This window comes from Geotrypetes seraphini, chromosome 2 (genome assembly GCF_902459505.1).
Source record: "Geotrypetes seraphini chromosome 2, aGeoSer1.1, whole genome shotgun sequence".
Lineage (NCBI taxonomy): Eukaryota > Metazoa > Chordata > Amphibia > Gymnophiona > Dermophiidae > Geotrypetes > Geotrypetes seraphini.
Window position 1 is genome coordinate 357,793,530 of NC_047085.1, and position 12,021 is coordinate 357,805,550.

The following is a 12,021-nucleotide window of genomic DNA, read 5'->3' on the forward strand; positions in this document are numbered from 1 at the left end:
ATAAATATGAAACTCATTGGGCACCTCCAGGTAACACAACAGTACTCTTCTGATGTCCAAAACCTTTAAGGCCTTGTCTTTTTTCTTGGACCCTGTGGGGTGAAATGCTGGCAGTCTAACTTCTTGGTTAACATGAAACACTGAAACAACCTTCAGCAGAAAGGAGGAAGCCATACAAAAAGTCATTCCTGCTTCCATAAGCCAGAGAAATGGCTCTCTTTATGACATTCCTGTAATTCTGATACTCTCCTGGCAGAAGTAATTGCCACCAAGAAGACTGCTTCAATCATCAGATCCATGAGGGAAGCTTCATGTAAGGGCTCATACAGGGCTCTGCTGATTCCCTGTAAGACTATATTAAGGTTCCAGGATGGAAACGGTTCTCAAATCGGAGGCCGTAGTCTCAGGGCATCCTTCAGGAACCTACGACTGGGTGGGCCACTAGTGAAGTTCTCTTCTCTCAGCCCCGGAAACAGGAGACTCCTGCCACTTGAACTCTAAGGGACGATATTGCCATTCCCTTGTGAAGGCCCTCCTACAGGAATGCCAGTACAGAGATCTTTTCTTTGCTGTACCAATGCTGAATCAACTCCTATGACTTAGCATATGCTGAAACAGTCATTGACATTTAGGCTCTAAGGAGAGTAGCAATGACTATTTCTAAGTATCTTTTTTAGACTAGTGCTGCATGCGCAAGAGCCATGCCGTAAGACCGAAGCGTCCCAGATCTTCTAATGCAATTGGCCCCTGCAAGAGTAATCTGGATGCACTTGGAGTCTGAGACTTGACTCCTTTTGTAGTCATACGAGATCCGCATACAATGGGCGCCTAGGCCATTCTTGTGTACAAGAACTATTGTGCTGGGGAAATGGTGCTGCAGCCTGCATCAGCTCCATAAGAGAGTAGCTGGATCTGGAGAGATTCTGTCTCAAGCTTCTAGTCAGCTGCCATACTGAGATCTTTGGGCTGCCAGTCAGACCATAGTCAGACTGATCCTCTTACCCTCCCCCCAGGCCGTGATAGACACAGAAAATTGGGTGGGGGGGAGGCGAAACTGCAGCCGGCACCTTGAATGCCCCAAAGGATGCTATTGATGCTTAACAGTCTGTGCTCAAGTTCCTGACCAAGACATGGAAATGAGCAAATGCTGAGGGCCCAGAATCCTGAGCTCCACAAATCTTTATTAGGCTGGCTGTACAGGTTACCAAAGGATTCACCTGTCAGCTGCAGACTAAATTCTGCTCCTCTCCAAGCAGGCATAGTAGCAGTTCCTTGAGATGCGTAAAAACCACAAATAACTGCCAAAAATTGAAATACACCACAAAATAATAAAGAAATAAAGAGAGCAGATCAGCACAATCAGCACAATCAGCACAATACCTTTATGCTTGCCTGCAAAAGGAAAAACTGAAGAGGGCAGCAGAGACCAGGGAAAAGGAGGCAGAGCTGAAAAGCTGTGATTGACATCATCCACAGAGCGCTCACAAGCATGCAGATTCCCATAACTCAAATAAGGCAGGTTCTTAGATTCTCATACCTCAAATAAGGCGTTTGCTCCTGCCTTGGGCGCACTCATCATTTACAAACACATCCCTTCACTGATAGAAAGTCAAAGAATTGTACATTAAGTAAATGTTTCCTATTTACAAATTTGAAATGTTCAAAGAAATAACTTAGCAATAGTCTGTTCAAAGATTTATGATTTTAAAGATGATCTGTTTATTTAGGTAATGTATCAGCAGTTTAAAATATTTTTGCAGAAAATTTAACTCATTGCCCTGATGAATTAAATATAATAAAAATTTGTTCAATACCTTTGCAGGAGTGAGTTCACAGAAAATAATTCCAAGCTCATGAATATGATATAATCCAGTAGCCAAATCAATACCAAATTCTCTCACCACTTCTTCAGGTAATTGCTCATCCTGAGAAATAACCATCTCTAGGGAACCACCTGCAATCAATATAAACAGAATCATTGTGGGGCTCATTTTTAAAAAAAAGAAAAACATCCAAAAAGTAGCATAAAGACGCAGATAAGCGTTTTTCTCTTCAAACCCTTCCAATTTTGCTATTTTCGAAACCCATTTTCTAGAGGGATTTTTATGCTGTTCAACTGCATTGCATCTAAATCTCAAGTAGGCATGTTAGAGGTGTGGTTTGGCAAGGACTAGGATGGGCTTATGATCTGGATGTTTTTCCGCAATAATCAAAACATTTTAGAATACATCCAAGGTACAATTTGGACATTTGGGTATAGACTTGGTTTTAACAACGAATAAGTGCCAAAAATGTGCCCAAACTAGCCAGACCACTGGGCAGATGTAAACATGATATTCCCACACTGCCCCAGTGGTCACAGACCCCTCCCATCCTCCCAAAGATGTGAATGAAACAGTACAAACCTGCTATGTTATGGCCAATTCTACTAAAGCAGCAAGCAGGTTCCTAGAGTAGCTTAGTGAGCTGTGTAGTGAATCATAGAGATAGGGAATCAGACCTACACTCTACTCTAACTACTACACATTGTGGAATATGTGACCCTTCCAAACCCCACCCTAATCCCACTGTACCTACATATAGGTGACACCTGCAGGCATAAGGATTATTGGTACTGTATACAGTTAGGTCCAGTAGGTTTTGGGTGGGTTTTGAAGGTTATGGTGAGATGTATGCCTGTGCCTTTTTATGTGAAGTTCATTGCAGTGCCCCCTGGAGTACCCTACTGCTCTGCTGGGATGTCTGTGTGGCCAGTCTACTAAAAATGCTTGAAGTCCTTGAAGTGTTTTTTGTATGATAAAAATAAATGTCTTATTTTGTATGTTAATGTGTTAATCCTCCTGGATAAGGGCAAGTGAGAAATAAACAAACAAACAAATGCTGACCCCCTCCTACATCCCAATGGCTTGGTTGGGGTGTGATTTTCTTTTGGTATTAAAACAAGCTTAAACAACACCTTAAATAACTTATGGTGAACGAATCAAAACCATCCATCAAAAACATGCATTAACATTATAGAGCTTGGAATGTCTTTCCCACTGAAGCATCTCTCTTCCTTTTATATTTTTTTTTATATCTGACTGACAATAGAAAATCTTTAGCTGTGGACACTGATCCAGAAAATACACAGGCAAATCCCAGATAGGGTGGGGTGTCAGAACTCATATGCTGTTAACAGAAAGAATATTATCGAAGTAAGAACCTAATCTTTCCTTCTGTTACATAAAGCATACGAGTCCTGACAATAGGTGACATACCAAAGCAGTCTTCGGGGTCTAGGTCAGGACTTATGAGCCTGCATTTATTACTGAGGATCCAAAATAGACATCCCCCTTGCTGCTACATCCACCCTATAAAATTGTAAATGTGTGGAGAGTGGACCACTTAGCTGCTCTACAAAATTTCTTCAGCAGAAACTGCCCATGAAGATGCTACACCTTTAGTAGAGTGCGCTCTCAAAGCTATTGGAGGTTGTTTCCCACAGCCAATGTACATGGACGATATAGCCATATGGATCCATTTAGAAATGGTCACCTTAGAAGCATGCCTGCCTCGCAGCATTTGTCAAAATAAAAAGATGATTAGAAAGATGAAAGTCATTCATCACTTCTAGGTATTGAGGAAGAGCTTTGCTTACATCCAGTAATTTCAACACTTCGTTCCTCTTCTGGGAACCTGTAAACTGAAAGTTTCAAGTTTCTTTATTTTCGATATACCATCATTCAAAAACAAGTGTCTAAATGGTGTACAATATAAAAAGATTGTGGAAGATGCTTTCTTCCATTAATTTTCCTTTGAAATAGATTTCTGTTTTTAAATAGTGCACCTTTTCTTTTAATGGGGGCTAGATGGAATTTCTGATTTTGTAATGATATAATTATGTAAAATGATTTGTTATGTTTCTTTGTAAACATTATTTGAAATTTCAAAAAATATAAAAAGATTGTAGAAAACAATTAAAATAGGTAAATAAAAGCAATATTTTATCAAACATTAAAAATACTAGACGAATTCACATTGACGTACATGGAACAAAAAGGAAGTTGGGGAGGGAATGTTTAAAATGCATCGAAGTAAAATTAGTAAAAAAGGAAGGTAAATGGGGAGTGGTAAAACATTAAGATGGGGATTGCTTCAGAAGAAGCGTTAGATGTTTCAAGGCTTCAAAATAATTAAAGGTTTGAGAAGCGGAAGCTGGAACTAGAAAGTAAAGGCATTTTTAAATAGAAAAGTTTTAAGTTTGGCTTAAAATTTTTCAAGAGAGTTCTCTAATCGAAGATCTAATGGGAGGGCATTCCACAGAGACTGAAAAAATGGATTTGCGTATTGACGGTATGGAAAGTAGGTTTTGATTGTTAGATTGGAGGGCCCTGGGTGATGAGTATGAGATCAAAAGTTTATTTATAAGAACATAAGAACATAAGAAGTTGCCTCTGCTGAGGCAGACCAGAGGTCCATCTTGCCCAGCAGTCCGCTCCCGCGGCAGCCCATCAGGCTTATTGCCTGAACAGTGGTCCCTGACTAACTTTATAACTTACCTCTAATCCTATCCCTATAACCTATCTCTACTCCTATCTGTACCCCTCAATGCTGGTTGGTTAGAGTTTTTTGTTTTAAAGGTGAGGAGGAGTATTTTATAGGTGAGGCGATGAGTGATGAGTAGCCAATGTGCTTTGCGGAGAAGAGGAGTGACATGGTCAAATTTTTTGCATGATAGATTAATTTGACAGCAGTGTTTTGCAATAGTTTTTAAACGGCGAATTTCTTTTTGGGTTATACCTTGATAAAGGGCATTGTAGTAGTTTATGGTTGAAATTACAAGAGAGTGAATCAGGATATTGATAGAGGGGAGATCAAGAAAAGAAGAGATAGAACGGATGAGCCTAAGCTTATGAAAACATTTCTGCATAACTGGTAACCTGTCCTCTTGGTTGATATGAAATGCCAAAACCACCTTGGATAAAAACAAAAGGTATGATTCAAAGTGTGAAGCCCCCTTCCGTAATTCTGAGAAACGGATTAGACAGTGCCTGTATTCTGAGACCCATCTTGAAGAGATGATGGCTACAAAAAACTGCCTTATTGGGGGTCTCAATCTGAGTGCTCCCATTAGGAATCCGCCAATATCTGGATGCAAAGCCAAGGATTCCCTTACCATAAGGGCCCTAAAACATGAGAGACCTACCACCTGTACTTTAAGGGATCCCACTGCCAGCCCCTTTTCCAGACCAGCCCGCAGAAAAGCTAGCACTAGCACACCACTATTGAAACAATTACCAGGCCGTAGCATATCCTTCGATGGTTGATGAATTCTTTGCCCTGATGAGAATACCGATAACAACCTCCGAAAAGCCCTTCCACACTAGGGCTTCGCGCTCAAAAGCCACACCGTAAATCAAAAGAATTCTGGATTTTCTAGGGGAACTGGACCCTGAGTCAGGAAATCCATGTGCACCTGTAGCCTAAGACATTTGTCCTTTTGAAGGCATATCAAGTCCCGTACCATGGCTGATGTGGCCAATCCAGAGTCACCAAGATTACCAGTCCTTGATGCTCACTATCTGATGAATGACTTGGTCTATCACAGGCCATGGGGGGGAATATGTACATCAGATCCTGCGCTGGCCACATCTAGGCTCTTGCATCCCTATTTTGAATCTTCTGCTAAAAAAAAAAAATTGATCTGCTTTCTTCTTATCTGCCAATGCCATGAGATCCATCACTGAATGCCCCCAGTGCCCTACTATGCAGTCCAATGTCTTTTGGGACAGTAACCACTCCCACGAAAATTAGATCGTCGGGCAGAGACTTTGGCCAGTGATCTGCCATGCTGGCTATCAGATCATCCAGACCTTTTCTGAACAAAATCTGCCCTTTGAGAGTAGCCTTGGAGGTGGAAACTCCCACCCATTGCCTGATCCAGAACATTCTGCAGGCTGAAATTGAAAAAGCCGAAACTTTGCTCACTACTCTGATGTCGTAGAGCACATTGGCCATATAATACACCCATGCTAGCAGAAGCTGGGATGTATTATGTACCAGGGTGAGCATATGCATCTTAGTATGACAAGAGCGTGCCATAAAAGAGGCTGCTTTAGCTGCTTTGATCCCTAGGCCAAAAGTTCGAATTGCCTTCTTAGATCCACATCCACTCTGAGATCTTGTATATCCTTCACTACTACACCTTCCTCACTTTGCATGGATGAGTGCTTAGTCACCTGAGCCACCAAGGAATCCACCCTAGGTTAAGTGAACATCTGCTGTCACTCCTGTGCCATAGGATACAGCTTCGCCATTGCTTAAATGTAGCTAAAGAGCCCTTAGAAGCATTCCAATGATCCATGACTAAAAAGCACAGTTACTTACTGTAACAGGTGTTATCCAGGGACAGCAGGCAGATATTCTCACATATGGGTGACATCACCAACGGAACCCCGGTATGGACACTTGAAACATGAATCGCAACTTTAAGTTTTAGAAAGTTCGCGATCATCCCACACCGCGCATGCGCGAGTGCCTTCCTGCTTGATATAGGCGCGTGGTCCCTCAGTTAAGATAAGCCAACCAGGGAGGTGGGTGGGTTGTGAGAATATCTGCCTGCTGTCCCTGGATAACACCTGTTACAGTAAGTAACTGTGCTTTATCCCAGGACATACTTCCAGTGAGTGTGAAAATCCCGATGTGGGGTGTCAGATATGACCAATAAAAGCAAATCGCTTCAACGGTCTGTCAACTCTTCATACGTCCCCAATCGTTATGACATCGTGATATCTTTATATATTTTTTAAAAAGTTTTTCTTTATGCTTTAAATCTCTTTATGCTTTTTTAAAATTTTTTTTATGTTTTTCAGTGCATTTGTCTTAGAAATAAGTTAATTATAAAGAACTTATCTTCGTTCCATTATGGATGATAGTTGTGATTATCTTATGTTCCAGCGTTCAAATCAACGCTCCCCTCTGCCAACGCGTTTCGCTGATCTTTATCAAGGCTGGGGGCACTGCATGGTTATGACTTCCTAGTTGTGCTGTCAAGTTATTTTGTTATTTTGAGTTTGGTCTAAATTTAACGTTTGTGAGGTTATCCCAGGACAAGCAGGCAGCATATTCTAACACATGGGTGACCGCCAAGCTAACTAGAATGGGATGGTAGGAGAGTTGGCCTTTAAGAAAATAAATTTTGTAATACTGACAGGCCAAAGTGTCCATTCCATCTGGAGAAAGACTCCAGACAATAATGCGAGGTGAATGTATGACCTGAGGACAACTTTCCATTAAGAAACTTGAGATGAGCCATGGCCATTGGTTCAAATGGAGGCTTCATTAAACTGGAAAGAACTACAGTAAGGTCCCAGACTATAGGAGGAGGTTTGAGAGGTGGTTTAACATTAAAAAGTCCTTTCTTGAATCTGGAGACCAAAGGATGAGCAGTAAAGCACAGTTACTTACCGTTAGGGACAACAGGCAGCTATTCTCACATATATGTGACGTCATCCGACAGAGCCCCGATGCGGATGCCTCACAAGCAGACTTGCTTGAAGAAACTAGAAGTTTTGAGTTGCCCACACCGCGTATGCGAGAGTGCCTTCCCGCCCAGCACAGGGCACTTCTCCTCAGTTCAGATAGCTAGCAGAGAAGCCAACCAGGGGAGGTGGGTGGGTTGTGAGAATAGCTGCCTGCTGTCCCTGGATAACACCTGTTATGGTAAGTAACTGTGCCTTATCCCAGGACAAGCAGGAAGGTATTCTCACATATGGGTGACCTCCAAGCTAACCAGAATGGGATGGTGGGAGTGTTGGCAATTTAGGAGAATAAATTTTGTAATACTGTTTGGCCAAACTGTCCATCCCGTCTGGAGAAAGTATCCAGACAATAGTGAGAAGTGAAGGTATGAACCGAGGACCATGTAGCAGCCTTACAAATTTCCTCAATAGGTGTAGATCTGAGGAAAGCAACTGAAGCTGCCATTGCTCTGACTTTATGGGCAGTAATCCAGCCTGGGCATAGCAGAATGAGATACAAGCCGCCATCCTGTTGGAGATGGTATGCTTAGAAATAGGATGTCCCAACTTATTTGGATCGAAGGAGACAAAAAGTTGAGGAGCAGTTCTGTGTGGTTTGGTGCGCTCCAAATAGAAGGCCAAAGCACGTTTACAGTCCAGAGTATGAAGAGCTGATTCTCCAGGGTGAGAATGAGGCTTTGGAAAAAACACTGGAAGTACGATGGATTGGTTGAGATGAAATTCTGAGACCACTTTAGGTAGGAATTTCGGATGAGTACGAAGAACCACCTTGTCATGATGGAACACAGTGAATGGTGGGTCGGTAATTAAAGCTTGCAGCTCACTGACTCATCGAGCAGAAGTGAGGACAACAAGAAACACAACTTTCCAAGTGAGATACTTTAGATGAGCCTTATCAATTGGTTCAAATGGAGGCTTCATGAGTTGAGCAAGGACAACATTGAGGTCCCAAACCACGGGAAGCGGTTTGAGAGGAGGTTGGACATTGAAAAGTCCTTTCATGAATCTGGAAACCACTGGATGAGCAGAGAGGGGTTTCCCTTCAATAGGCTGATGAAAAGCCGCAATTGCACTGAGATGGACTCATATGGATGTAGATTTAAGCCCAGAATTGGATAAGTGCAAAAGATAGTCCAAAACAGAAGATAAGGAGGAATGCTGAGGCTCCTTATGATGAGAAAAACACCATGTAGAAAATCTAGTCCATTTTTGGTGATAGCATTGTCTAGTTGTAAGCTTTCTAGAAGCTTCTAAAATGTCTCTTACAGATTGAGAAAACTGAAGAGGAGTTATGTTGAGAGGTATCAGGCTGTCAGGTGTAGAGACTGCAGGTTAGGATGAAGTAGAGATCCCTGACTCTGTGTAAGCAGAGAAGGAAAAACTGGTATAAGATAAGGCTCCCTGCTGCTGAGTTGAAGTAGAAGGAGTACCATGGTTGTCTCAGCCACCGAGGAGCGATTAGAATCATGGTGGCATGATCGTTCTTCAGCTTGACCACAGTCTTGAGAATGAGAGGGAATAGAGGAAATGCGTAGAGGAAAAGATTCGTCCATTCCAGAAGAAAAGCATCTGCCTCGAGGCGGTGAGGAGAGTATATCCTGGAGCAGAACTGAGGCAGTTTGTAGTTGTGGGGAGCTGCAATGAGGTCTATCTGAGGCGTTCCCCAGTGTGAGAAAATGTGATGAAGAGGCGAGGAATGGAGAGTCCATTCGTGAGGTTGCAGGAGACGACTCAAGTTGTCCGCCAAGCAATTTTGTGCCCCTTGAATGTAGACAGCTTTGAGGAAGGTGTTGTGATGGATTGCCCAGTCCCAAACTTCCAGAGCTTCCTGACAAAGGCAGGCAGACCCTGTCCCGCCCTGTTTGTTGACATAATACATGGCGACTTGGTTGTCCGTGCGAATGAGGACTACTGTGTCGTGAAAGAGATATTGAAAAGCATGGAGACCTTTGAGGATCGCTCTGAGTTCCAACTGATTGATATGACACTGACAATCCGTACTGGTCCAGAGGCCTTGAGTACGGAGACCATCAAGATGAGCGCCCTAAGCGTAGGTGGAAGAGTCTGTCGTGAGGACCTTCTGATGAGGGGGCGTTTGAAAAAGTAAGCCTCTGGAAAGATTGGAAGAGAGCATCCACCAACGGAGAGACTTCTTCAAAGAAGGAGTGACTGTGATGTGTCGAGAAAGAGGATCGCAAACCTACATCCATTGAGTTGCCAGGGTCCACTGAGGAATTCTGAGGTGAAGTCTGGCAAAAGGAGTCACGTGTACTGTGGAGGCCATGTGACCCAGAAGTACCATCATGTGTCTCGCTGAGATGAAAGAGCGGGAAGACATTGTGTGACAGAGTTGAAGAAGAGCTTCCAGACGTTGCTGTGGAAGGAATGCTCTGAGTTGGACAGTATCCAGAACAGCTCCAATGAATTGTAGATTCTGAGAGGGCTGAAGTTGAGATTTGGGAAAGTTGATTTCGAATCCCAAACTTTTTTAGGAACCAGGTAGTCTGTTGGGTCGCTATAATAACCCCTTGAGATGTGGAATCTTTGATGAGCCAGTCGTCGAGGTAGGGAAATACCTGAAGACCATAATTCCATAGAGCTGCCGCTACCACTACCAGGTACTTGGTGAACACTCTGGGAGACAAGGCCAGGCCAAAGGGTAGAACTCGGGCTGTCAGTTTGATCAAAGTCGGACTGATCCTCAATCCCCACAGAACCATGCATGCAAACAGGGGAGGCAGACTCACAGCCGATATCCTAAAGAGCCCCCTGTGGATGTCTCAAAACCTGCGCTCAAGCCCCTGCAATTTAGTAGGCAAGCTAAACTACCAGGGATATGGACCCCGAGCTCCACAGTTTTCTGCAGGCTTGCCAAATATTTATTTATTTATTCATTTAGATTTATATCAGTCCTTCCCAAAGAGATCAGATCCCCAAGGAAGCAACCTGCTGACTGAAGACCCAAGTCTACTTCTTCTCCTCAAAGGCAGAGCTTTCCCCTGCACCGGGGAGCTCTGGTGCACCAAAAGCCATAAAAACCACAAAAAAATAAAATAAAATATGATGAGCAGATCAGAAAGACGCCTTCCAGCTCGCATTCAGAAGGAAAAACTGAAGGGGGCAGAAGAGCCTTCTGAATGTGGAGGAGTTGAAAGCCTGGAATGGATTCCTTCTGCACAGCTCGCAGGCATAGCAAGCATATCCTACAGTCCAGAATGATACATCTAATGCACTAGAAAAGCAGTTAGCTTAGCAGGGTTTAAAAAAAGATTCTAATAATTTCCTAAAACAAAAGTCCATATGTCATTATTAAGATGAACTTGGGAATATTCACTGCTTATTTCCAGGATAAGCTTCATAACATGTTTTACGATTTTGCTAGATACTTGTGACCTGGATGTTGTCACAAACCTGAGCCCAATGCTGGCCTTGTGCCAGGGAAGAATCGTAAAAAACATCCCCTGAAACTAGTCCGGGCTAACCACTTTGTCCCCGTTAGGCAGAAACAGGACCAGGAAGCACAGGCTGTGTTCAGACCTGCTTTAGAACATAGCCTGGTGAAAACTGGCAGGGCCCCTTTAAATCCTCCATTTTGTAAGAGGCTGGCTAAACAGGGCAGAAGGCAGCCTCAGTTGAAGGAAGCCCGGCCCCTGAGTAAGACTGGGTGGGACACAGCAGTCTTGGAGCATTTGGAGAGCTGGCTGTCCAAGAGAAGGGGAGAAACAGGAGACGGTCTCAGGTGGAAGGAGCCTCCAATTCCTCCAGAGCCAAGGGATGTGGAAATGCTGGACACAGAGCCAGAAGGAACAACCCTGGTAAACCCAGAACATGAAGCAATGGAGTGGATGCTTTACCAAAGGTGGGACTGACTGAGGAAATGGATGTGAGTTAATTTTGAACGTGTGTTTGGCATAGCTGGCTTGGAGGTGATTTTTTCTTTCTGGGTTTATTTTTGAATATTGCCATTTTCTCTGGAACAATAAGGACTTGTCCTGAGCATGCTAGTCAAGGAAGGTGTGCTACAAAGTGTTTTGTTTGTTTGGAAGTATTTTTCTCAAGATGGCTTTAGCAAGCCATGACTAGGCTGCATTGAAACAACTTAAGCAATATCTCTCATAGAGTGGGAATATCCTGAAAGCTGGGGCAGGATTTGCCCAACATCTTAGTGGAGGGATTGCTGGTTATTTTTCTCTTTTCTACAAGGAGCCGTTTTGGCAAATCCACCAACCTTCTGCCACTGCACTCGGAAGGGAAGTACTATAATATTGCAGCGTGTTATGCTTTGTTTTGGTTGGTTTGCACTGAAGATTTTTTGAGAGACTGAATTGAATGCTATGCCATTACTCCCATTATGAACTAAGACTTTCCTGGGACATAGGACATGAGTTTCAAGAATATAACCAGACCAGGCTGGTATGAGTAACATTGTTTTGTTTCTATGATTATTATTACTGGGACTTTTATTATTATGCATTTTTTGTTTTTGCCCTCACTGAGGAAT

At 43.1% G+C, this 12,021-nt stretch overlaps 1 protein-coding gene across 5 annotated transcripts in view; it reads right to left on the reverse strand.

The window, feature by feature from the left end:
* The window catches only part of ULK4 (unc-51 like kinase 4), a 487,365-nt gene that overhangs the window by 455,933 nt on the left and 19,411 nt on the right, over positions 1-12,021 (reverse strand). For all 5 annotated transcript variants that reach the window (XM_033930453.1, XM_033930452.1, XM_033930451.1 and 2 more), the window contains exon 4: positions 1,815-1,954. In XM_033930453.1, coding sequence (XP_033786344.1) covers positions 1,815-1,954 — 140 coding nt within the window. The remainder of the gene's footprint in view (positions 1-1,814; positions 1,955-12,021) is intronic.